Source organism: Diceros bicornis, chromosome 26 (genome assembly GCF_020826845.1).
Source record: "Diceros bicornis minor isolate mBicDic1 chromosome 26, mDicBic1.mat.cur, whole genome shotgun sequence".
Lineage (NCBI taxonomy): Eukaryota > Metazoa > Chordata > Mammalia > Perissodactyla > Rhinocerotidae > Diceros > Diceros bicornis.
The window spans coordinates 30,249,299-30,276,102 of NC_080765.1; the positions used below are offsets into that span (position 1 = coordinate 30,249,299).

General features: G+C 37.4%; 1 protein-coding gene and 1 long non-coding RNA gene across 3 annotated transcripts in view; one reads left to right on the forward strand and one right to left on the reverse strand.

Annotated features, from left to right (window-relative positions):
* LOC131422573 (phospholipid-transporting ATPase ABCA3-like) overlaps positions 1 to 26,804 on the forward strand; it is a 224,008-nt gene that overhangs the window by 103,976 nt on the left and 93,228 nt on the right. Inside the window, exons 13-16 of the mRNA XM_058569911.1 lie at positions 22,141 to 22,295; positions 22,546 to 22,701; positions 23,019 to 23,229; positions 25,478 to 25,628. Of these exons, the coding sequence (XP_058425894.1) occupies positions 22,141 to 22,295; positions 22,546 to 22,701; positions 23,019 to 23,229; positions 25,478 to 25,628 (673 nt within the window). The remainder of the gene's footprint in view (positions 1 to 22,140; positions 22,296 to 22,545; positions 22,702 to 23,018; positions 23,230 to 25,477; positions 25,629 to 26,804) is intronic.
* The window catches only part of LOC131422574 (uncharacterized), a 71,708-nt gene continuing 66,177 nt past the window's right edge, over positions 21,274 to 26,804 (reverse strand). For both annotated transcript variants that reach the window (XR_009224104.1, XR_009224103.1), the window contains exon 3: positions 21,274 to 23,213. This is a non-coding gene — a long non-coding RNA (uncharacterized LOC131422574). The remainder of the gene's footprint in view (positions 23,214 to 26,804) is intronic.

The following is a 26,804-nucleotide window of genomic DNA, read 5'->3' on the forward strand; positions in this document are numbered from 1 at the left end:
CGATCTCCTTACTGGTGATTGGTTTATTCAAATCTCTACTTCTTCTTGATCCAGTTTTGGAAGGTTGTATGATTCTAAGAATTTATCATTTCTTCCAGATTGTCGAATTGGTTGGCATATAGCTTTTCATAGTATTCTCTTATAATCTTTTGTATTTCTGAGTTGTCTGTTGTAACCTCTCCTCTTTCATTTCTGATTTTACTTATTTGTGCCTTCTCTCTTTTTTTCTTGGTGAGTCTAACTAAAGGTTTGTCTATTTTGTTGATCTTTTGAAAGAACCAGCTCTTGGTTTTATTAATTTTTTCTATTGTTTTTTTAGTCTCTATTTCATTTCTTTCTGCTCTGATTTTTATTATTTCCCTTCTTCTACTGATTTTGGGCTTTGTTTGTTCTTCTTTTTCCAGTTCCTTTAGGTGCATTGTTAGATTGTTTATTTGAGATTTTTCTTGTTTGTTGAGATAGGCCTGTATCGCTATAAACTTCCCTCTTAGAACCGCTTTTGCTGTATCCCATAAATTCTGGCATGTTGTATTTTCATTTTCATTTGTCTCCAGGTATTTTTTCATTTCTTCTTTGATGTCTTCGTTAACCCAGTTGTTGTTCAGTAGCATTTTGTTTAATCTCCATGTATTTGTGGCTTTTCTGATTTTCTTCCTATAGTTGATTTCTAGTTTCATACCGTTGTGGTCAGAAAAGATGGTTGGTATTATTTCAATCTTCTTAAATTTATGGAGACTTGTTTTGTGGCCTAATATGTGATCAATCCTGGAGAATGTCCCATGTGCGTTTGAAAAGAACGTGTATTCTTCGGTTTTTGGATGGAATGATCTGTATATATCTACTAGGTCCATCTGTTCTAGTGTGTCGTTTAAGGCCAATGTTTCCTTATTGATCTTCTGTTTGGATGATCTATCCGTTGGTGTAAGTGGAGTGTTAAAGTCCCCTACTATTATTGTGTTACTGTCTATTTCTGTTTTTATGTCTGTTAATAATTGCTTTATATATTTAGGTGCACCTACATTGGGTGCATAGATATTTACAAGTGTTATATCCTCTTGTTGGATTGTTCCCTTGATCATTATGTAATGCCCTTCTTTGTCTCTTTTTACAGTTTTTGTTTTAAAGTCTATTTTGTCTGATATGAGTACTGCTACCCCAGCTTTCTTTTCATTGCCATTTGCGTGGAGTATCTTTTTCCATCCCTTCACTTTCAGTTTGTGAGTGTCTTTAGGTCTGAAGTGTGTCTCTTGTATGCAGCATATATATGGGTCTTGTTTTTTAATCCAGTCAGCCACCCTATGCCTTTTAATTGGAGCATTTAGTCCATTGACGTTTAAAGTAACTATTGATAAGTATGTACTTACTGCCATTTTTTAACTTTTTTTTTTTCTCAGTGTTTTAGTAGTCCTTCTCTGTTCCTTACTTCTTGTATACAGAATTGATGGTCACTTTAGTTTGACCTCTGTCTGAAAGCTGAACTCTTTAACTCCCCTCCTCCCTCCTTTTATGTTTTTGATATCATATCTAACCCCTTTTTTTTACATTTGTATCCATTACGTTCTAATCATGGAAATAAATAATTTTTCCTATTTGTGGTCTTCTCTTTTCCCCTTAAATCAGTCCCTTTAACATTTCTTGTAGCACTGGTTTCTTGGTGACAAACTCCTTTAATTTTTGCTTATCTGGGAAAATTTTGATCTATCCTTCCATTTTGAATGATAACCTTGCTGGGTAGAGTATTCTTGGCTGTAAGTTTTTTCCTTTTAGCACTTTAAATATATCGTGCCATTCTCTTCTAGCCTGTAAGGTTTCTTCTGAGAAGTCAGATGATAGCCTTATGGGGTTTCCTTTGTATGTAACTTGACGTTCTCTTGCGGCTTTTAGGATTCTCTCTTTATCTTTAATTCTGGACATTTTGATTATGATGTGTCTTGGTGTGGGCCTCTTTGGGTTTATCTTGTTTGGGGCCCTCTCTGCTTCCTGTACCTGGATGTCTGTTTCCTTCCTTAGGTTTGGGAAGTTTCCATCTATTATTTCTTGAAATAGATTCTCTGCCCCTTGTCTCGCTCTTCTCCTTCTGGGACACCTATAACACGGATGTTAGTGCGCTTGATGTTGTCCCAGAGGTCCCTTAGACTGTCCTCACTCTTTTTAATTCTTTTCTCTTTTACCTGTTCACCTTGGGTAATTTCTCCTAGTCTTTCTTCTAGCTCACAGATCCTTTCTTCTGTAGCCTCTACTCTGCTTTTGAGTCCCTCTAATGAATTCTTCATTTCCAGTATTGTATTTGTCATTTCTGATTGGTTCTTTTTTATATCTTCCATTTCTTTGTTGACATTCTCACTGAGTTCATCTGTTCTTCTCCCCAGATCAATGAGCATCCTTAACACTCTTAGTTTGAACTCTCTGTCAGGTAGGTTGCTCATTTCTGTTTCACTTAGTTCCTTTTCTGGGGTTTTGTCCTGTTCCCTTATTTGGAATGTATTCTTTTGCCTCCTCATTTTGTCTCTTTCCCTGTGCTTGTTTCTACGTATTAGGTAGGTCAGCTACGTCTCCTGCTCTTGGATAGGTGACTTTATGTAAGTGATGCCTTAGGAGGCTTCCAGTGTGCTTCCCTCAGTTCTCAATGTTCCAGGGGTGACCCCTATGTGGGCTACGTGTGTCCTTCTATTGTGGCCTCTTAGCTCTCCCTATAGGCACCCAGGGAGGCCGAGTTATGCTCCTGGCCAGCTGTTGTTATCCTCAGCTGCTTGTAGTTGTTGTGGGCCCTTCCGTCTCTTTATCAGGTGTGGGCAGCCCCAGCACAGTTGGCTGTAAGTTCTAATACCACATTTGTGTTGCAGTATTTCTTTTAAGTGAGTAGGCCCCCAGCGTGGAAGGTTGTTAGGCTCAGGGCCTTACAATTGCTGTAAGCCTCTAGCCTATTAGGTCTCTTGTCAGCTCTCTGAGGATTGCAGCTGGGTGGGGCTGGCCTCAGGCACAGGAGCACCCAATTGTTTCAGGCTTTGGAAGGTGGGGCAAACCTCCTATGTGGGTCTTTGAGAAGCACAAGTCTTCTGCAGCTGACAAGCCCTGTTGCCCACAGATGCACACCACTGCCAACACAGTCCTGCCCCGTGTGAGCGCCCCGACCTCCCCAAGCAGACCCAGTCTCTCCACGGCGGGAGCTCCACACACTCTGCCACCGCCCCACACTCTCCACCCGCTCCTTGTGCACACCCTGCCCGCTCAAGTTGGCTCAGTTGCCAGGCTGCAGAGAATCCAGTCACCAATCTATGCAGGCCCACACGTTGCCTGCGGGCTTGTTGTTGGGTGGGGCCAGTCTTTAGGGTCAGCTGCCTGCCCTGGCTGAGCTGGATTAAATCGGTGCTCTAGTGGGTGGAGCAGACCCTGGGCTAGCAGGCCTCAGGGAGAACTCCAATGGCGTCTGTGTCAGCACGCCCACACCAGGCCATAACAATGGCTGCTGCCAATGTCCCAGTCCCTGGAGAGGTCTCACCCCTCACGGAGATGCACTCAGGGCCTATTAGGTGAGTGTCTTGTCACCAAAGCACTGTGCACCTTTCTTTCTGGTGATTTTAGGATGCTTTCTGGAACGGGTGAGTTTGTGCGTGGGCCCTTTAAGACCAGTTTTAGTTTCTTTGTGAACCGGGTTTTCTGGGGGTCCTCCCCAGTGCTTTAGTAACAGCCAAAGTCAGATATTATGCCGCTGGTCTTGATTGTGCTGGGTCCACAAAATGCCCACAGCGGGTGCGCTCCCCGGCTCAGGACCCCGCGCCTCCAGCGAGGGTGCGTACCTGTGGGCTGCTCCCGGTGGCCGTGAAGCTGGCGGCTTGTGAAGGCGGCGTTTTTCCTCTCCGGAAGGGAGTCTCTGCCTCTTCTACCCCAGTTAGGATTGTCCGTTGTTGCAGGAGTTCCTCTTATCCAGTTTTCAGTTCTGTCTCAGGGGTAATTTTTCCACGAGTAGTTGTAAATTGGCTGTGTCCACGGGAGGAGGTGAGTTCAGAGTCTGCCTACACCGCCATCTTGACTCCGCCTCCTCTTCTAATTTGTTTGATGTACATTGTTTTCACTTTAATGATTTTATTTATTTATTCCCCCCCCCAAAGCCCCAGTAGATAGTTGTATGTCACAGCTGCACATCCTTCTAGTTGCTGTATGTGGGACGCGGCCTCAGCATGGCCGGAGAAGTGGTGCGCCGGTGCGCGCCCGGGATCCGAACCCGGACTGCCAGCAGCAGAGCGTGCGCACTTAACCGCTAAGCCACGGGGTGGCCCCTGTTTTCACTTTAAAATGTGTATTACATATTCTTATGAATTTATTTTTATATTTATTAAGAAATTTTCAAACATACATGCAGGTTGAAAGATTTTTAGTGACCACCCTTACAACCACTGCCTAGATTTTACCATTTTATCATTTTACTATACTTGTCACATATCTATTGATCTCATTTTTAGGCATGTCTACGTTATAATGTTCGACATTAATATGCTTCCTACTAAATAATTTAGTATGCATATCGTTAACTGGTATTTTTTTCTTTTGCTGTAAAATTTTATGATGATGAAATGCTTAAATTTTAAGTGCTCATTTGCTGAATTTTGACATATGCATACATCTGTGTGATTCAATTGCCTGTTAAGATAGAGAACTTCCATATCATCCCAGAAAATTCTCTCATTACTCAAGTGATCCACTTGTAATTCATAGCAACCAATATATGTACGATAAAGCAATAACTTCATTCATATCATCAATGTATATTAATATGCCAGGTATTTGGATGGAAACTGAGAATGCAGTGGTAAGCACAAAGTCCTTTCCTTCAGGGATCTTACAGGTGGGTGAAGATAATTTATGAGTAAATAGGAACTTTACTCCAAAGATATATCCATGTTCTGATCCTTGGAACTTGTGAATGTTACCTTATATGGCAAAGACTTTGCAGACTTTTAACTTAACTGATTAAATTAAAAATTATGAGATGATCTTGGGTTTTCTGGGTGGGCCCTAAGTGCAATCACTAGTGTCCTTATAAGTGAAAGACAGAGGGAGATTATAGACAAGCAGAAGGGGAGAGGACACACAGAAGAGAGAAGGCAATGTGGCAATGGACGCAGATAACTGGAGCGATGCTGCTACAAGGTAAGGAATATCAGCAGCCACTACAACCTGGAAGAGGCAGGGAATGGATTTTCCCCTGCGAGCCTCTATTGGGAGTGTGGCCCTGCTGACACCTTGATTTCAGCTCAGTGATACTGATTCAGACTTCTGGTCTGTGGAACTGTGATAAAATAAATTTCTGTTGTTTTAAGCCACTAAGTTTGCGGTAATTTGCTACAGCAGCTGTTGGAAACCAATACGCTTATTATCTCAGAACATACATTATGCACTTCCTTATGTGAATGTGCTCATGCCTTTTCCTTCACTGGGAATGCCTGAACCACCACTTGACTTTTTGAAATATCCTATTCATCTATGGAGACCCAACTCAAAGCAACTTCCTGATCCCCTCAACCAGAATTAATCATTCTTACCTCTGTTTGGTAACCGCTATGTCCCGAGTGATTAGAAGAGTTCCTCACATAGTAAGTGCTCAATAAACACTTGTGGAATACTTAATTCTATTGTGTATTATAGTTGTTGAGTCACCTGTATCCTCCATTAGATTTAAGTTGTTTGAGACAAGGGTCATGTCTTGTTAATTTTTTAAATAGTAATTTTTTTATTGAGGTAAAATTCATACAACATAGAATTCACCATTTTGAAGTGTCCAGTTAAATGGTATTTGGTACATTCACAATATTGTGCAAGTATTACCTCTATCTAGTTCCAGAATAGTTTCGTTCCCCCAAAAAGGAAACCTTGCACCTCTTAGCCATCACTCCCTCAATTTCCCCTCCTTCCAGTCCCTGGCAACTACTAATCTGATTTCACTCTGTATAGATTTGACTAATCTGGATATTTCATATAAATGGAATCATACAATATATGACCTTTTATGTCTGGCTTCTTTCACTTAGCATAAAGTTTTCTGGTTTCACCAATGATGTAGCATGTATCATTCCTTTTTATGGCTGATTAATATTCTGCTGTATGCATTTACCACATTCTGTTTATTCATTCATCAATTGATGGACATTTTGGTTGCTTTGCCTTTTGGCTATTGTGCTGCTGTGATTACTCATGTACAAGCTTTTGTCTGAACACCTGTTTTTAATTCTTTTGGGTATATACCGAGGAGTGTAATGGCTGGGTCATATGGTGATTCTATGTTCAGTGTTTTAAGAACTGCCAAACTGTTTTCCATGGTGAATACACCATTTTACATTCCTATCAGCCATGTACGAGGATTCCAATTTCTCCACATCCTCACTAACATTTCTGATTATCCTTTATTTTTTTAATTCTAGCCATCGTATAAGAGTTAGAAGTGGTTTCTCATTGTGGCTTTGATATGAATATTCTTAGTAACTAATTATTTGAGTATCTTTGCATGTGCTCGTTGGCCATTTATAGATCTTATTAGGGGAAATGTCTATTCAAGTCCTTTGTCCGTTTTTTAATTGCGATGTTTGTCTTTTTGTTGTTGAGTTACAAGACTTAGTTATATATTCTGGATTCTAGACTCTTATCACATATGATTTACAATTTTTTTCTCCCATTCTGTGGACTGCCTTTTCACTCTCTGAAAGTGCTCTTTGATGCACAAAGTTTTTAAGTTTTTATAAAGTCCAATTTATCTATTTTTTGTTGTTTGTGCTTTTGGTATCATATCTAAGAATCTGTTGCAAAATCATTTGTTACAAAGGTTTATCACTATATATTCTTCTAAGAGTTTTATAGTGTTAGATCTTACCGTTTTGGTCTGTGATCCATTTTGAGTTAATTTTTATATGTAGTGTGAGGTAGAGGTCTAGCTCTATTCTTCTGCATGTGAATATTCAGTTGTCCAAGCACCATTTGTTGAAGAGACTATCCTTTCCCCATTGAAGTCTTGGCACCCTTGTTAAAAATCAATTGACCGTAGATGTATGGGTTTATTTCTGGACTCTCAGTTCCATTCCATTTATATATATTTAGCCAATATCACACTGTTTTCATTACTGTAATTTTGTAGTAAGTTTTGAAACTGGAAAATGTGAGTCCTCCAACTTTGTATTTCTTTTTCGAGGTTGCTTTGGCTATTTCAGGTCCCTTGCAATTTCATATGAATTTGAGGATCAGCTTTCTGCAAGATTTCTGCAAGAAGGTCTTTGGGTTATTTCTAGAGATTATATTGTTTGTAGACTGTTTTGGGGAGTAGTGCCATCTTAACAATATTAAGTTTTCCAATCCATGAACATGAGATATATGTCCATTTATTTAGATCTTCTTTAATTTCTTTCAGCAATGGTTTTTAATTTTCAGTTTTTCAAGTCTTAACCTCCTTGGTTAAGTATATTTCTACTTTATTTTTTCTTTCTGATACTCTTGTCAATGGAATTATTTTATTCATTTGGTTTTCAAATTGCTAATTGCTAGTGTGTAGAAATGCAACTGATTTTTGTGTGTCTAATTTGTATTCTGCAACTTTGCTGAATTTCTTTATTACTTCTATTAGGGTTTTTTTTTGCAGATTTTCTAGAATTTTTTTTGTATATAAGATCATATCATCTGTGAAGAGAGATACTTTTACCTCTTGCTTTTCAGTTTGGATGTGTTTTCTTTTTGTCGCCTCATTGCTCTGGCTAGAACTTTCAGTACAAAGTTGGAATAGCAATGGTGAAAACAGGCAACCTTGTCTTGTTTCTGATCTTGGGGAAAGCTTTGATTTTCACCACTGAGTTAATGTCAACTTTAGTTTTTTCATAAGTGCTGTTTTTCATGTTGTTCCAGGTATGCTGAATGTTTTTTTTTTTTTTTTTTTTTTTTGTGAGGAGATCAGCCCTGAGCTAACATCCGCCAATCCTCCTCTTTTTTTGCTGAGGAAGACGGCCCTGGGCTAACATCGGTGCCTATCTTCCTCCACTTTATATGGGACGCCGCCACAGCATGGCTTACCAAGCAGTACTTCGGTGCGCGCCCGGGATCCGAACCAGCGAACCCCGGGCCGCCGCAGCGGAGCGCGCGCACTTAACCGCTTGCGCCACCGGGCCGGCCCCTGCTGAATGTTTTTACAATGAAAAAATGTTGAATTTTGTCAAATGCTTTTTCTGCATCAATGGAGATGACCACGTGGGGTTTTTTCCTTTGTCCTATCAATGAGATGTATTATATTGATTTATTTTCATATGTTCAATCACTTTGCTTTGCGTCCTGGGATAAATTCCACTTGATCATGATGTATAATCTTGTTAATATTCTGTTGAATTCAGTTTGCTATTATTTTGTTGAGGATTTTTGCATATATATTCATAAGGAATACTGGTCTATAGCTTTCTTTCCTTTTAATGTCTTTATATGACTTTTCTATCAAAGTAATGCTGGTTTCATATAATCAGTAAAGGAATTGTTCTCTTCTTTTCAATTTTTTGGAGAGAAGTATTGACTCCTCTTTAAATGTTTGGGGGAATTAACCAGTGAAGCCATCTAGTTCTGGGCTTTTCTATTTTGGGACGTTTTTGATTACTGATTCAATCTCTTTACTTGTTATAGGTCTCTTCAGATTTTCTATTTTTTCTTGAGTCATTTTTGCTATTTTGTGTGTTTCTGGGAATTTTCCAATTTCATCTACGTTGTTTAATTTGTTGGCATACAGCCGTTTATAATATTTTTCTATAATCTTTTCTACTTCTGTAATGTCTGTAGCAATGTGCCCACTTTCATCTGATTTTAGTAATTTGAACATTCTCTCACTTTTTCTTCATCAGCATAGCAAAAGTTTGTCAATTTTGTTGATGTTTTCATAAACTCATCTTTTGGTTACATTGATTCTCTCTAATGTTTTTATATTCTTTATTTATCTCTGCTCTAAACTTTATTATTTCCTTTCTTCTGCTAGCTTTGGGTTAGCTTGCTCTTCATTTTCTAGTTCCTTCTGATAAAATTGGGTTATTTTATTTTAATGCAAGTGTCTACAAATATAAATTTCTCTCTGAACATTGCTTTCTCTGCATCCAATAAGTTATGTAATATTGTGTTTACATTTTCATTAGTCTCAAAATATTTTCTAATTCCACTTATAATTTCTTCATTAATAGTGTTGTTTTATTTCCATATATTTATGAATTTTTCAGTTTTTCTTCTGTTACTGACTTCTATCTTCATTCCATTGTGATCGGAGAAGGTACTTTGTTATCATTTCATTCATTTTAAATTTGAGACTTGTTTTGTGGCCTGACATATTGTCTATCCTGGAGAATGCTCCATGTGTATTTGAGAAGAATATACATTCTGCTGTGGTTTGGTGGTGGGTTCTATGTGTCTTTTAGGTTTAGTTGGTTTAAGGTGTTCTTCAAGTCCTCTATTTTCTAACTGATCTCTATCTAGTTTTCTGTTCATTGTTGCAAATGGGGTGTTAAAGTCTACAACTGTTATTGTAGATCTGTCTATTTCTCCCTTCAATTCCATTATTTTTTGCTTCATATATTTGGTGCTCTGTTGTTAGGTACATATATGTTTATCATTGTTGTAACTTTTTGAAGGATTGAACTTTTTATCGATGTTAATGTTCTTCTTTGTCTCTTGTAACAATTTTTGTATTAAAATATCTTTTGCCTGACATTAGTATAGCCACCAGCTCCACTTTGTATCCTATTTGCATGGAATATCATGTTCTCTCCTTCCACTATCAACATATTTGTGTCTTGGGTCTAAAGTGAATCTCTTTTAGTCATAATATAGATGGATCATTTTTTTCATTCTGCCAAATATGCTTTTTCTTTGAGAGTTAATCCATTTCCGTTTAAAGTAATTACTGATAAGGAAGGATTTTCTTTTGCCATTTTTCTATTTTATTAATCTTTTTATGTTTCTCTATTCCTGCATTGCTTCTTTATTTTGTGATTAATTGCTTTTTTTCTCCTAGTGTATTGTTTTGACTCCTTTCCTGTTTCTTTTTCTGTATAAGTTTTGGTTTTTTTCTTTTCTTTTTTTTTTATCATGAAACTAAAGATTTATTTTCAATTATGACTGCAACAGCCATGACAAATCCTGTAGCTTCTACTACCTATTAAGCTTATTGAGGTTGGATATTACACGTGGCTCCAAGTTGCATGGGGAATGTACAAAAAGCAAAAGAATAAAAGGCAGTGAGAAAAGAAAATAGCCAACCAGTGTCTTTGGCTATTGGATACTTACATTAACTCTATTCTTGTCAGAGATGATCTGTATTTCCCAGCTAAGAAACGGACAAGATTTTCAAACTTCTAGATGTTTGACCCTCTCATTTCACCATGATGTATTCTCTGTCTCCCCGCCCCCATACTCATTGATGTGTCTCCTGCCTCCTGTGTCTTCCACCCATAGGTCTTTCTAATCTGTGTGTGTGGTTTCATTGCCTTAGGTTTGATATTTTCTTGATTCATGTATGGAGAGTTTCACAGTCCCAACTGCATTTCCTAGACAAAGTAAGACTGTTACTATCATAGCATTAGCAGAACAATTAAACCAAAATTTACTTATACCAATAAATATTTCTAGAGCCCTATCTCCTTTGTAGTTGATACAGCAACCTGAAAGAAAGACTGCAACTTTGATAAATATATAATTTACACCCAGGTAAGTAAGGCCCTTGGCATATGTTACTCAAAAACTAGATGGCCTCGAAGGTCGTTTCCAACTTTGGGAATCAATAATGCTCTTTAAGTACCATAATCTGCTCCCTCCCTTCCCACTTTTTTCTCTTTAAAAATATAACGACCTAAACTCCGGGAAAAGAAGTGTACCCAGAGAGGGGAATATATCAAATCAAGCTCTGGGAAATGCAGAATTGAACAGTCTATGATAGTGACGCAAGATACTACCTCAGAGTCTATTAAAAAATGCCAGGCTTTGTCTTAGAAACAGTTTGGCTTCAAGCACTGGCTTCCACGCATAAAACAGTGTAGAGAACAAAAAGCTAACTAGGCCAAGAGCTTTTCAGCAGTGTGAGAAACTCAATACATTCTTCATCCAAAAGTTGTAGGAAGCTATCAATTTTTTTCTCAGTAGATTTTAAAACGAGAAAACCAAGACTTCTCAAATGAGTCATACTCCAATAACTAAGTATTTTCCCCTGTGATTTTTTAAATGGGAGATTGAACTTCAAGCTTATATAAGTGAATTCCAAGTAAACTCGTATCAGTGGATTGGGGATGATGAGGTCAAGGTAAAAAGGTGAAGTTTAGGAATAACATATGTTACAAGTTGGATTTTGAAAATGTTCCTTTTGTTTTGAATAAAATAAGTCATATCACATCAAACTCATTTCACTGAATGATATTCATTCAGATTAGCATTATAGCAAGTACAGCATAAACCTGAATGACTCTTGATGTTCATTGGAGACATTTATCAAAATTCAACGTTTTTTTGTTTTTTTGTCTCTATGTGTTTGTTTATTGTTGTTATTATCTACTACTAAATGAAGGAAATCATATGGTATTTGACCTTCTCCCTCTGACTTATTTCACTTTGCATAATACCCTCAATGTCCATCCATGTTGTCACAAATGGATGGATTTCATCATTTCTTATGGCTGAGTAGTATTCCATTGTGTATATATACCACATCTTCTTTATCCATTCATCCCTTGATGGGCACTTAGGTTGCTTCCAAGTCTTGGCTATTGTGACTAACGCTGCAATGAACACAGGGGTGCATGTATCTTTACGCGTTGGTGTTTTCAAGTTCTTTGGATAAATACCCAGAAGTGGAATAGCTGGATCATATGGTAGTTCTATCCTTGATTTTTTGAGGAATCTCCATACTGTTTTCCATAGTGGCTGCACCAGTTTGCACTCCCACCAGCAGTGTATGAGAGTTCCTTTCTCACCACATCCTCTCCAACATATGCTGTTTCCTGTCTTGTTAATTATAGCCATTCTGACGGGCGTGAGGTGATATCTCATTGTAGTTTTGATTTGCATTTCCCTGATAGTTAATGATTTTGAACATCTTTTCATGTGCCTGTTGGCCATCTGTATATCTTCTTTGGAGAAATGTCTATTCAGGTCTTTTGCCCATTTTTTGATTGGGTTGTTAGTTTTTTTGTTGTTGAGATGCATGAGTTCTTTATATATTTTAGAGATTAAGCCCTTATCAGATGTATGGTTTGCAAATATCTTCTCCCAATTGTTAGGTTGTCTTTTCGTTTTGTTGATGGTTTCCTTTGCTGTGCAGAAGGTTTTTAGTTTGATGTAGTCCCATTTATTTATTTTTTCTATTGTTTCTCTTGCCCCGTCAGACATGGTGCTTGAAAATATGTTGCTAAGACTGATGTCAAAGAGCGTATTGCCTATGTTTTCTTCTAGAAGTTTCATAGTTTCAGGTCTTACATTCAAGTCTTTAATCCATTTGGAGTTAATTTTTGTGTATGGTGTAAGGTAAGGGTCTACTTTCATTTTTTTGCATGTGGCTATCCCGTTTTCCCAACACCATTTGTTGAAGAGACTTTCTTTTCTCCATTGTATGTTCTTGGCTCCTTTGTCAAAGATTAGCTGTCCATAGATGTGTGAGTTTATTTCTGGGCTTTCGATTCTATTCCATTGATCTGTGTGTCTGTTTTTGTGCCAGTACCATGCTGTTTTGGTTACTATATCTTTGTGGTATATTTTGAAATCAGGGAGTGTGATACCTCCAGCTTTGTTCTTTTTCTCAGGATTCCTTTACCTGTTCGGGGTCTTTCGTTGTTCCATATAAATTTTAGGATTCTTTGTTCTATTTCTGTGAAAATGTTGTTGGAAGTTTGATAGGGATTGCATTGAATCCATACATGGCTTTAGGAAGTATGGACACCTTAACTATGTTAATTCTTCCAATCCAAGAGCACAGAATATCTTTCCATTTCTTTGTGTCTTCTTTAATTTTTTTCAGCAATGTTTTATAGTTTTCTGTGTACAGCTCTTTCACTACTTTGGTTAAGTTTATTCCTGGGTATTTTATTCTTGTTCTTGCAATTGTAAATGGGATGGTATTCTTAATTTCTCTTTCTGCTACTTCGTTGTTAGTGTACAGAAATGCAACTGATTTTTGTATGTTGATTTTGTATCCTGCAACTTTACCATATTCATTTATTACTTCTAAAAGTTTTCTGGTGGATTCTTTAGGGTTTTCTATATATAAAATCATGTCATCTGCCAATAGAGTTTCACTTCTTCCTTTCCAATTTGGATTCCTTTTATTTCTTTTTCTTGCCTGATTGCTCTGGCTAGGACTTCCAGTACTATGTTAAATAGGAGTGGTGAGAGTGGGCATCCTTGTCTGGTTCCTGTTCTTAGAGGGGTAGCTTTCAGTTTTTCACCATTGAGGATGATATTAGCTGTGGGTTTGTCATATATGGCCTTTATTATGTTGAGGTATTTTCCTTCTCTCCCCATTTTAGTCCGAGTTTTTATCATAAATGGATGCTGTATCTTGTCAGATGCTTTCTCTGCATCTATTGAGATGATCATGTGATATTTATTCTTCATTTTATTAATGTGGTGTATTACGTTGATTTATCTGTGAATGTTGAACCATCCCTGCATCCCTGGAATAAATCCAACTTGATCATGGTGTATAATCTTTGTAACGTATTGTTGTATGTGATTTGCTAGTATTTTGTTCAGGTTTTTTGCATCGATGTTCATCAGTGACAGTGGCCTGTAATTTTCTTTTTTTTCTGTTGTCCTTGACTGGTTTTGGTATCAGGGTAATGTTGGCTTCGTAGAATGAGTTAGGGAGCTTCCCCCACTCCTCAATTTTTTGGAAGAGTTTGAGAAGGATAGGTATTAAGTCTTCTTTGAATGTTTGGTAGAATTCACCAGGGAAGCCGTCTGGTCCTGGACTTTTATTTTTGGGAGGTTTTTGATTACTGTTCCAATCTCCTTACTGGTGATTGGTCTATTCAAATTCTCTACTTCTTCTTGATCCAGTTTTGGAAGGTTGTATGATTCTAAGAATTTATCCATTTCTTCCAGATTGTTGAATTGGTTGGCATTTAGCTTTTCATAGTATTCTCTTATAATCTTTTGTATTTCTGAGGTGTCGGTTGTAATTTCTCCTATTTCATTTCTAATTTTACTTATTTGTGCCTTATCTCTTTTTTTTTTGGTGAGTCTCGCTAAAGGTTTGTCAATTTTCTTTATCTTTTCAAAGAACCAGCTCTTAGTTTTATTAATTTTTTCTATTTTTTTGGTCTCTATTTTATTTATTTCTGCTCTGATTTTTAATATTTCCCTTCTTCTACTGATTTTGGGCTTGGTTTGTTCTTCTTTTTCCAGTTCCTTTAGGTGCATTGTTAGATTGTTTATGTGTGATTTTTCTTGTTTGTTGAGATAGGCCTGTATTGTTATAAACTTCCCTCTTAGAACCGCTTTTGCTGTATCCCATAAATTCTGGCATGTCGTATTTTCATTTTCATTTGTCTCCAGGTAATTTTTGATTTCTTCTTTGATTTCTTCGTTGACCCACTCGTTCAGTAGCATTTTTTTAAATCTCCACGTAGTTTTGGCTTTTCTGATTTTCTTCCTATAGTTGATTTCTAGTTTCATACTGTTGTGGTCAGAAAAGATGCTTGGTATTATTTCAATCCTCTTAAATTTATGGAGACTTGTTTTGTGGCCTAATATGGGATCAATCCTGGAGAATGTTCCGTGTACATTTGAAAAGAACATGTATTCTTTGGTTTTTGGATGGAATGCTCTGTATATATCTACTAGGTCCATCTGTTCTAGTGTATTATTTAATGCCAATGTTTCCTTATTGATCTTCTGTTTGGATGATCTATCCGTTGGTGTAAGTGGAGTGTTAAAGTCCCCTACTATTATTGTGTTACTGTCTATTTCTGTTTCTATGTCTGTTAATAATTGCTTTATATATTTAGGTGCACCTACATTGGGTGCGTACATATTTACAAGTGTTATATCCTCTTGTTGGATTGTTCCCTTGATCATTATGTAATGCCCTTCTTTTTCTCTTTTTACAGTTTTTGTTTTAAAGTCTATTTTATCTGATATGAGTACTGCTACCCCAGCTTTCTTTTCATTGCCATTTGCGTGGAGTATCTTTTTCCATCCCTTCACTTTCAGTTTGTGAGTGTCTTTAGGTCTGAAGTGTGTCTCTTGTATGCAGCATATATGTGGGTCTTGTTTTTTAATCCAGTCAGCCACCCTATGCCTTTTAATTGGAGCATTTTAGTGCATTGACGTTTAAAGTAACTATTGATAAGTATGTACTTACTGCCATTTTTTAACTTTTTTTTTCAATGTTTTTGTAGTCCTTCTCTGTTCCTTTCTTCTTCTATACAGAATTGATGGTCTCTTTAGTTTGACGTTTGTCTGAAAGCTCTACTCTTTAACTCCTCTCCTCCCTCATTTTACGTTTTTGATATCATATCTAACCTCTTTTTTGTGCATTTGTATCCATTACCCTCTTATGATGGAAATAGATAATTTTTCCTATTTGTGGTCTTCTCTTTTCCCCTTAAATCAGTCCCTTTAACATTTCTTGTAGCACTGGTTTCTTGGTGACAAACTCCTTTAATTTTTGCTTGTCTGGGAAATTTTTGATCTCTCCTTCCATTTTGAATGATAACCTTGCTGGGTAGAGTATTCTTGGCTGTAAGTTTTTTCCTTTTAGCACTTTAAATATATCGTGCCACTCTCTTCTAGCCTGTAAGGTTTCTTCTGAGAAGTCAGCTGATAGCCTTATGGGGTTTCCTTTGTACATAACTTGACTTTCTCTTGTGGCTTTTAGGATTCTTTCTTTATATTTAATTCTGAACATTTTGATTATGATGTCTTGGTGTGGGCCTCTTTGAATTTAACATGTTTGGGGCTCTGTGTGCTTCCTGTACCTGGATGCCTGTTTCCTTCCTTAGGTTAGGGAAGTTTTCATGTATTATTTCTTGAAATAGATTCTCTGCCCCTTTGTCTCGCTCTTCTCCTTCTGGGACACCTATAACACGGATGTTAGTGTGCTTGATGTTGTCCCAGAGGTCCCTTAGACTGTCCTCACTCTTTTTAATTCTTTTCTCTTTTACCTGTTCACCTTGGGTAATTTCTTCTAGTCTTTCATCCAGCTCGCAGATCAATTCTTCTGTATCCTCTACTCTGCTTTTGAGTCCCTCTAGTGAATTTTTCATTTCCAGTATTGTATTCTTCATTTCTGATTGGTTCTTTTTTATATCTTCCATTTCTTTGTTGACATTCTCACTGAGTTCATCTATTCTTCTCCCCAGATCAATGAGCATCCTTAACACTCTTTGTTTGAAATCTCTGTCAGGTAGGTTGCTCATTTCTGCTTCACTTAGTTCCTTTTCTGGGGTTTTGTCCTGTTCCCTTACTTGGAATGTATTCCTTGCCTCCTCATTTTGCCTCTTTCCCTGTGCTTGTGTCTGTGTATTAAGTAGGTCAGCTACGTCTCCTGCTCTTGGATAGGTGACCTTATGTAAGTGATGGCTTAGGCGGCCTACAGCTTTCTTCCCTCAGTTCTCAATGTTCCAGGGGTGACCCCTATGTGGGCTACGTGTGTCCTTCTGTTGTGGCCTGTTTGCTCTCCCTGTAGGCGCCCAGGGAGGCCGAGTTATGCTTCTGGCCAGCTGTTGTAATGCTCAGCTGCTTGTAGTTGTTGTGGGCCCTTCAGTCTCTGTATCAGGCGTAGGGAGCCCCAGCACAGTTGGCTGCAAGTTCTAATACCACATTTGTGTTGCAGTATTTCTTTTAAGTGAGTAGGCCCCCAGTGTGGCAGGTTGTTAGGCTCAGGGTCTTACAATTGCTATAAGCCTCCAGCCTTTAGGTCTCTTGTCAGCTCTCTGAGGATTGCAGCTGGGTGGGGCTGGCCTCAGGCACAGTAGCACCCAATTGTTTCAGGCTTTGGAAGGTAGGGCAATCCCTTATGTGGGTCTGTGAGAAGCACAAATCTTCTGCAGCTGATAAACCCCACCACCCACAGTTCCACGCACACACACAGTCAACACAGTCCTGCCCCGGGTATGCTCCCCAACCTCCCAAAGTGGACCCAGTCTCTCCATGCTGGGAGCCCCACACAATCCACCACTGCCCCACACTCTCCTCCCGCTCCTTGTGCACGCCCTGCCCCACTGCAGTGGGCTCAGTCACCAGGCTGCAGAGAATCCAGTCACCAATCTATGTAGGCCCACAAGTTGCCTGAGGGCTTGTTGTTGGGTGGGACCAGTCTCTAGGGTCGGCTGCCTGCCCTGGCTGAGCTGGATTAAATCGGTGCTCTAGGGGGTGGGGCTGATCCTGGGCTAGCAGGCCTCAGGGAGAACTCCACTCCCTTTGTTTGTGTCAGCACACCCACATCAGGCCACAACAATGCCCACCGCCAACGTCCCAGTCCCTGGAGAGGTCTCACCTCTCACCGAGATGCATTCAGGGCCTATTAGGTGAGTCTCATTTCACCAAAGCACTGTGCACCTTTCTTTCTGGTGGTTTTAGGTTGCTTTCTGAATCGGGTGAGTTTGCGCATGGGCCCTTTAAGAGCCGGTTTTAGTTTCTTTGTGAACCAGCTTTTCTTGGGGTACTCCCCAATGTTTTAGTAGCAGGTAAAGTCAGATATTATGCCACTTGTCTGGATTGTACTGGGTCCACAAAATGCCCACAGTGGGGGCACTTCCTGGCTCAGGGCCCTGCTCCTCCAGGGAGGGCTGCATACCTTTGGGCTGCTCCCGGGCGGCCGTGAGGCACTGCGGCTTGTGAAGGCAGCGTTTTTCCTCTCCAGAAGGGAGTTTGTGCCTCTTCTACCTCAATTAGGATTGTCCTTTGTTGCAGGAGTTCCTCTTATCCAGTTTTCAGTTCTGTCTCAGGGGTAATTTTTCCATGAGTAGTTGTAAATTGGCTGTGTCCACGGGAGGAGGTGAGTTCAGAGTCTGCCTACGCCACCATCTTGACTCTATCCCCTGGTTTTTTCCTTAATGGTTACCCTGAGATTTACAATTAACATCTTAACTTTATAACAATCAAGTTTGAATTAATAGCATCTTAGTTTCAATATATAAAATGACTGTTTCTTTACAGCTCTATCCTCTATTTTATGTTGCTGTTTTCATAAACTACATCTTACACATTGTGTGCCCATTAGTGTAAATTTATATTTATTGTGTTATGCATTTGTCTTTTACATCATATCATAAAAAAGGGGTCACAAACCAAAAATGCAATAATACTGGCTTTTATATTTACCTCTTTAGCTACCTTTGCCAGTGTTATTTCTGTGTATGGCTTTGAATTACTAATTACTGTCCTTTTATTTCAGCCTGAAGGACTCCTTTTAGTATTTCTTGTTAGGCATGTCTACTAGTAACAGGTTTCCTAAGTTTTTGATTATATGGGGATATCTTAATGTCTCTTTCTGTTTTGAAGGATAGTTTTGCTGAATATCGAATTCTTGTGGACAGGTAATTTTTTCTTCCAGCACTTTGTGTATGTCATTCCACTGCTTTCTGTCTTTTGTGGTTTTGATGAGAAATCAGCTGTCAGTCTTACTGAGGATCCCTTGTACATGATTAGTCACCTCTCTCTTGCTGCTTTCAAGATTCTATTTTTGACTTTAGCTTTCAACAATTTGACTATAATGTGTCTTGATGTGGATCTCTTTGCTCGTATCCTGCTTGGAGTTTTTTGAGCTTCTTTGATGTGTAGAGTCATGCAGTTTACCAAATTTGGGATGTAATGGCCATTGGTTCTTCGTGTGTTTCTTCTGCTCCTTTCTCTCTCTTCTCTCTGTATGGGACTCCCATTATGTGTATGTTGATATGCTTGAAGGTTTCCCACAGGTCTCTCAGGTTCTGTTCATTTTTCTTCAGTTTTTTTCCTCTTCCTATTCCTCAAACTATATATTTGACTTCTTTTCAAGTTCACTGATTCTTTCTTCTGCCTATTCACATCTGTTTCTTAACTCCTATAGTTAATGTTCCATTTAAGTTATTGTATTTTTTTTGGCTCCAGAATTTCTATTTGGTTCCTTTTTGTAATATATATCTAGTTATTAACATTCTCTATTTGGTGAGGCAGCATTTTTCTCATTTTCTTTAGTTCTTTGTCCATGGTTTCTGTCAGACCTTTGGGCATATTTTAACAAACAATTTAAATTCTCTATCTAGTAAGTCCAACGTCTGTTCCTTAAGGACAGTTTAACAGAAAGTTCAATAATGTCATATGACACTTATGTTGATTTACAAACTAGTTCTTTGAGGTTCAAATTTTAAATATCTGAGTGGTGGTGGACAGCAAAGAAAAAAAGCACTTACTATCATGATACAGTATTTTTTTCCTGTTTTCAACCTCAGTTTCTAAAAATTATTTTTGTCAGTTACTAAATTTCTATAGTTAAAATTTTGATAACTCTGACATTTATTTTTATTGGTAGAATATCCAAATTTATTTGGAAACAGTTAGGAATTCTACCATAATCAATTCCAAGTACATTTCTATTCCTTAATTTTTGTTTTTACCTCATTGCTTTATTCCACCAAGATTTGTATAAATATCGCCATATCAAAAACAAATAGTTTTATTTTCAAAATTAAACTTTTAAACTGAGTTTGTAATAGCATTCATGATAATGTTAGATATTTCATCTTCAACACAATGAACTTTCAAAACCTTTGCTTTGATTTCATTAATTGGATGAACAAAATGGAACCAATATTAGAATTAATTAGTTTTTTATTCCAATCAATTATCTGATAACACTGATAAAAAAGATCTTATTTAATTGTTTAAGAATTTTCTTTTGCTCATGAAGCCTGAACATTTACAGCTACTCCTTCATAGGAAAATTTGGAATAAAAATGATTGAAATTAATTTAAATTGGTCTTGTTTTTTCTGGGTAGAAAGTCATGCCTCATAAGGAAATATGTAAACACACTTTCTGCAGCTGTAACTGTTAAATCATTGTCTCTGGGTCAATCTTATTAAAATAAATACTATTTTTTAAAGCAGATTAATGTTTTTTTCTAGCTTTCATGTGGTCAGTGGTATCAATTGGAGCCTTACTGTGGATAATATATGTTGACAAACTTGTATGCAAGTTAGACTTTTCCCTTAACTTTCTAGAGAAATGGGCATTAAACATTTAATTTTTCATTACTTATATACTCTTTTCTTTTTTTCTTAGCTTATTTCCAGAAAGGTTTATTGCAATATAAAAAGCATGACCAAATGTGCAGGAAAGAGCTGATGTAATAGCCCTGAGGCTTCTCTCCTTAGAAAGGCCTGCTTACAAGGTTGGCCCTTGGCTGGCATCTTGGGAACTTGGATTTTTGGAGTGTTCTCACCATTCTCTGATAGGAGTAGCTCCTTGTACCTAAAATGTTTATGCAAACAATGTAGTTTATGCTGAACACCTGCTTTCCTTTTTGGAGTCTGGAATTTGGTGTGTGCTAGGTAGAGGGTACCTGCCTATGTGACCAGCTCCTAATAAAAACTCTGGGTTCTGGGCCTCTAATGAGCTTCACTGGTAGACAACATTTCACATGAGTTGTTAAAACTCATTGCTGGAAGAATTAAGTGTGTCCTGTGTGATTCCACTGGAAGAGGACTCTTGTAAGCATGCCCCTGGTTTCCTCCAGACTTTGTACCATATGCCTTTCCTCTTTGCTGATTTTGCTTTGTATCCTTTTACTAGAATAAATCTTAGCCATGAGTATGACTATATGCTGAATTCTGTGAGTCTTTCTAGCATATCATCAAAATTGAGGGTGATCTTGGAAATCCCTGACACACCAAATGATAAGATAAATTAATTGTATAATTATAATATGATAAATTGCAGAACTATCAAAGCAAGATATTTAGACTACTCTCTATATGATCAATGTTAGGACTGCTTTGCATCTCTTTCTTGCAAAAATTTAAGTAGACCTTACCCAAGTTTTCCACTGATTTAACCCAGGGTTCCTGGTGACTTTATGCATCTCACAGATACAACCGGCCTGTACACCAAATGTCGGGGAAGGGTACTATTGAGTACTTCTCCCACCACCACCTACACTGAAAAGAGTTAACTGTGCATATCCTCAGCTGTCTTACCCCACTTTATTGTATCAGGGAGTGCCTGCATACTTTTCTTGAAAGGGATGTCTTAGTGACGTTGTATCAGAAAACATTGTTACTGTTCCTCTTTCAGATGCCATACATTAAAGTGTAACAACTTTATTTATTGCCATGCTGCTCACATACTACTAGAAAAACAATTCCAGAGGTTGGATGTACAAAGTAAAGGTATTCCAACCCGCCGCCATCCCACTTTATTTTAGTATCACCATTAATAATGACACTTTGTTACAAATAAAAAATCCAGGGCGAATGTCCAAATGGGTAGAAGGCTTAGACAACAGGAGTAAATAGGGGCATTCAATCACCCTAAATGTAATGGACAATCTTGAATACATTTTTCCCCTTCAGAGTGTATTTTGTAAAGTAGAATTAATGAGTCGTGGAATTTAAGAAGTTTTGTAGCTATATTTAGTATATTATCAGATATTTCACCATAAAACTGGCCTGGTTGCCATCTATGCATAAATGCTTTGTAAATATTTTTAGACTATTTTATGTGATTATGCATTATCTTCCAACTAAATTTTGACTTCTTGAGGCTAAGGGTCCTGTGTTATGAATTTTTCATTTTTAAAAAATCTAACACAGTGTTTATAATGCGGTGTTCAGATCATAATATGGTTCACATATGTTGTCAAATGGCAGAGAGCAGTACTAGGATATTAGAACAGCAAATTCCTCACAACATTTTTTATTACTCAAATAATTAATATTATTTTATACTTGAAAAGTGGAATATGTGGATAAACAAAAAAAAAGGAAAAACTTGTTTCTTTCCCCATCATCAGAGGGTAACCATTGATATTTACCAGACTATTTCTTCTGTAAGAGATACTGATAATTCTTTTGAGTGATCCATAAGTAGACTATGAAGTTGGGGTGCTAGTGGACAGTGTGTTGTCAGGTTCTTTCACTGAAGCTAAGCTTCTGTCATATCTTCTGCTTAATTCTAGGTTTCTATCTTCCTACCCGTGGAAAGGTCTATATTAATGGATATGATATCTCAAAAGACATGGTTCAAGTCAGGAAAAGCATGGGCATGTGCCCCCAGGATGACATATTGTTTCCAGACTTGACAGTATCAGAACATCTCTATTTCTACTCTGTGGTGAGCCAGAGATATATTCTTTCCCCCTACTCTTTTCATATGCTTCAGGCAGTGTGACAAAGGATCAACATCCTTACCCTTATTTAGTGGAAGTTCATTTTTTTTGAGGCACTGTTCTTTTACCATAAAGGGAGGCAAAGGGAAGAAGAAACGTCTTATATCAAGATAGCTGTGTAAGAAAAGTTTTGATGTAAGAATTTTCTAAGGATAAAGCTGGAAGCACCGTGTAAACTCAGGCATCTCTTTCTAGATAAAAGGAATACCTCCCAAGGAGCGTCCCACAGAAATTGACAAAATGCTGCTTGCTTTTGGCCTGCTAGAAAAGCATGATGCACTTTCACAGTCGCTGAGTGGAGGAATGAAGCGCAAACTCTCCATCATTATAGCACTTATAGGAGGATCCAAGGTAAAGAATGATTAACATGGATCCCTGCTCTAGCCGAAATATAAAACTCAGCTGACACAAACCTGACAGCTGATATGAATCTAACTCCTCTAAAAGGAACTTCACAAATTATAATCAGAGGGGATTCCCATTATTGACCCAGATGCTATAATGTGGTTATGAATTTGAAAGTATTGTTAATTTTGCCGAGTTCTTAATATAGTATAATCTAGATTATGTATCTTGGCCAAAATATGTTCCCCATGAATAGTAAGTTACACCGTAAGGGGCATAGCATGAATTAAATATGACCATGGAATTGTTCTTCTGGTCTTCAGGTGGTGATACTTGATGAGCCGACATCTGGCATGGACCCAGTCTCGAGGAGATTCACCTGGGATGTCCTTCAGCGGTGTAAACAGGATCGTACTGTCTTACTGACCACCCACCACATGGATGAAGCTGACATTCTGGGTGACCGCATAGCCATCATGGTCAAGGGATCCCTGCAGTGCTGTGGCTCTTCAGTTTTCCTGAAAAAAATATATGGTCTCTTTCCCTTTGATCATTGTTTGGATGCTAATGCCTTAATAATATTCTTCTAACATGATTTTTATTATTATTTTTGTCTTTCTACACAGATCACAAGCTTCCTGTGTCCTATTGAATTAGGTCTAAACTATTTAAATTGGCTCTTTGTAATTTAGACATACCTGATCTATTCAATTATTTCCCATTATGACCCAATAAGTATATTCTAACTTGGAAAATACCCTTTATTGACCCCACAAAAGTCATGTTTATTTCTCTTGTGTGGCTTCTACTGATGTGGTAATTTGTTGCAGGGATGAAGTAATGCTTCCAAGGGATTTGGTACATAGATTGATGGCTTGTAGGGGAAAAATCAGTGACTAGATATTTCTGACTCTTTTTTTTTTTCTCTATTTCCAAATCAGTGTCAAACCCCCAGTGTAATGAGTTAAATGCTTTCTATTTTATTTTCATGAAATATTCCTGAAATATGGCAGTTGTTCTACAAGAATTTATTGAACAGAAAATGAATGAATAGTGGAATAAAATAGTCTTAATTTTGAGTATATAGTCTGGTTAGTCAATAAGACTAGTACATCAAAAATGAGCAATATAAAATCATATATAATCAAATTCTGAAATTACATGACTCAAACCAGTAAGTGTGTCAGGCTTTGAAATTGTAGACTATGAATCAATGAGAGCAGTTAAGGACATCATTCCATTAATCTTTAAATCATTATTTGAATTCATTCATTCAACTCACATTTATTATGGGTAAGTTAGTATGTTTCGTGTTTACACACATTATCTCATCTAATCTTCATAACCTCACCATTTTTATGGAGCATAAAACTGGGGCTCATATTTAAGTAACTTATTCAAACCATGCAGTAAGTGGCAGAAATTTGGACCTGGGTCCCTCTGACACCAAAGCCCGTGCTTTGCACTCTAATATTCTACCACTTCCCTTTTACCCTTTACTCTAGCTCAAAGACGATGTTGGGCTAATTCGGTAAATAGGAAATTTAGCGAATGTCGGAAGTAGAGGAAATCATACTGTTGAATGCCTTTTCATTTACAAATGAGGATATAGAAGTTAACATTCCTGTAGTAGGTTAGTTGTAGACACAAAATTATTACCAAGGTAGATTGATTATCCATAGAGTGCTTTCAGTTACAGACCTTAAAAAAGCAATGGAGGAAAAAAACACATTTTTTTAGGAATGTGGGTAAGCAAGCAAGTAAGTAAAAGTATTAGGATAAAAATGGGCCTTTTTTCCCCCGGGACGATGAGTAAGTCAGCCTGGATCAGAAGGTTTTTTGGGAGGATCAATGAGATATTAAATCTGATGGATTGGGTAGAAAATGGAAGGGCACTGAAAACAGCAAGAGTGGTTTTCATTTGATGTACGAATGCACATATAAGATGAACTTAGAAGGAAGCGGGGAGGGAGGAAGGCAAAAGAGGTGATAAGGCATGTGTACGATGACGGATGGTAATTAAACTCTGGGTGGTGAATATGATGTAGTCTACACAGAAATCAAAATATAATGATGTACGCCTGAACTTTATGTAATGTTATAAACCAATGTTACTTCAATAAAAATAAATATGGAATTCAGAAGCCCCATTCCAGGATATAACCATAAGCCAGTTTAAAGTGATGAATGCTGAAATAAGAATAACGGCAACAATACAGGAAAAATAAGTATGTGTGTATATATATACACACATGTGCACAAATACACACATACACATGCGTGTGTGTGTATAAAATCCTGACAGGATCAGTCAGAAATACTTGGTGACAGAAGTCCATTGTCATATGATGAAAGGAAGAGTTCTTAGTACAGTGAGGTGAAATTTTGCACTTTTCATTCATTAATACAGTGAAGTAGAAGTTTCCATTTTAATGACATGTCCTGAAATGTGGCAGGTGAACATTAAGTATTTAAAGGATGATGGAAGGAAAGAAGTCCAAAAAGATATAAAATAATAAAACTTTAACAAGTTTAAATTCTGGTAAGAATATGAAACTAGTATATCCCAAAGAATAGAATTAGGAACTGACTAAGAGGAATGAGTTAAAGGTAATTTGAAGACCATTTGCTCTTAAGCACAGTCATGATGCCGCTTAAAAATGAAATTTTTAACAGACAAGAGCCTAGGGGTTTTTTTTTGGGGGGGGGTGCCGGGTAGAGTATGTTTAATTTGGGCAGATTGCATTTTAAAAATTTTGGTCTTCTAAATGGATCTTTGCAGGTGTGGGATACCACATAATTATGGTGAAGGAACCTCATTGTAATGTTAAAGAAATTACCCGACTGATTAATCATCATATACCAAGTGCCAGACTGGAGAACAATGTTGCAGCTGAATTATCATTTATTCTACCCAAAGAGTACACACACAGGTATAGATCAGAGAATGTTAGATAAGTAGTTTTGGGTTACCAGAAATAACTATTACCTTTCCAGGTTTCCTCATATTCAGCAAATAGATTGTTTCTAGTTGCCAGTTGACAAGTAATAGTAAAAAAATTTACTTTCTGAAGATTTCACTCTTAGTACAGAGGGTTGCCACATAAGTTAGATTTCATTTAGGCTTGTCTTGATGTTTTTATTTCTATTTCTTATAGCTTGATGTTAATTAGTGATAAGATATGTAAATTATTGGCACAAATTTTCTTCTTGGTGAGTTAAATCAAGTGAGTTATTAAGATAATAAGAGAAAAAGTGGCCTGTAAGGCAGCTCTTGGGGCCAAGAGCCCTAGAAACCAGAGGAAATGGGCAATTTGACCACAACAGTTAACCATGTTAGTTATCAAAGGGAGAAACAAGGAATAATAAGTGTACCTAGAATCTTTATCTTAACTAAGGGAACAGGAAAATAAGAGTCCTCATCATAAATTTTCAAGGTTTGTGCCAATTTCATCTTGCAAGGTATAATTACTATCCCGATAGTCCCTTGAAGGAAGCTGGTTGGCATTCTCAAAAGAAGATGAATAGTGGGGAACTTCAACTTTATAAAGAGTATCTATAAAAAAACCTACATTTAACATCATACTTAATGGTAAGAAACTCGAAGCTTTGCCATTAAGATCAGGAACAAGGCAAGGAAGTCCTTTCTCACCACTCCTTTTAGCTGGAAGTCCTAGCTAATGCAATAAGACAAGACAAGGAAATGTACATAGATTGGGAAGGAAGAAATAAAACTGTGTTTGTTCACATATAACATGAATATCTTATGTAGAACATGTAAAAGAATTGACAAAAAAACTTCTGGAATTAATAAGTGATTATAGCAAGGTTGCAGGATACAAGGTTAATATATAGAAGTCAATCACTTTCCTATGTATCAGCAATGAACAAATGTAATTTGAAATTATAAACACAATACTATTTCCATTAGCACCTCCAAAAATGAAATACTTAGGTATAAATCTAACAAAATATATACAAGTTCTATATGAGCAAAAGTATGTAACTGTGATGAATGAGTCAAAGAACTAAATAAATGAGGAGATATTCCATGTTTATGTACAAGAAGACTCAATATTGTCAAGATGTCAGTTCTTCCCAACTTGATC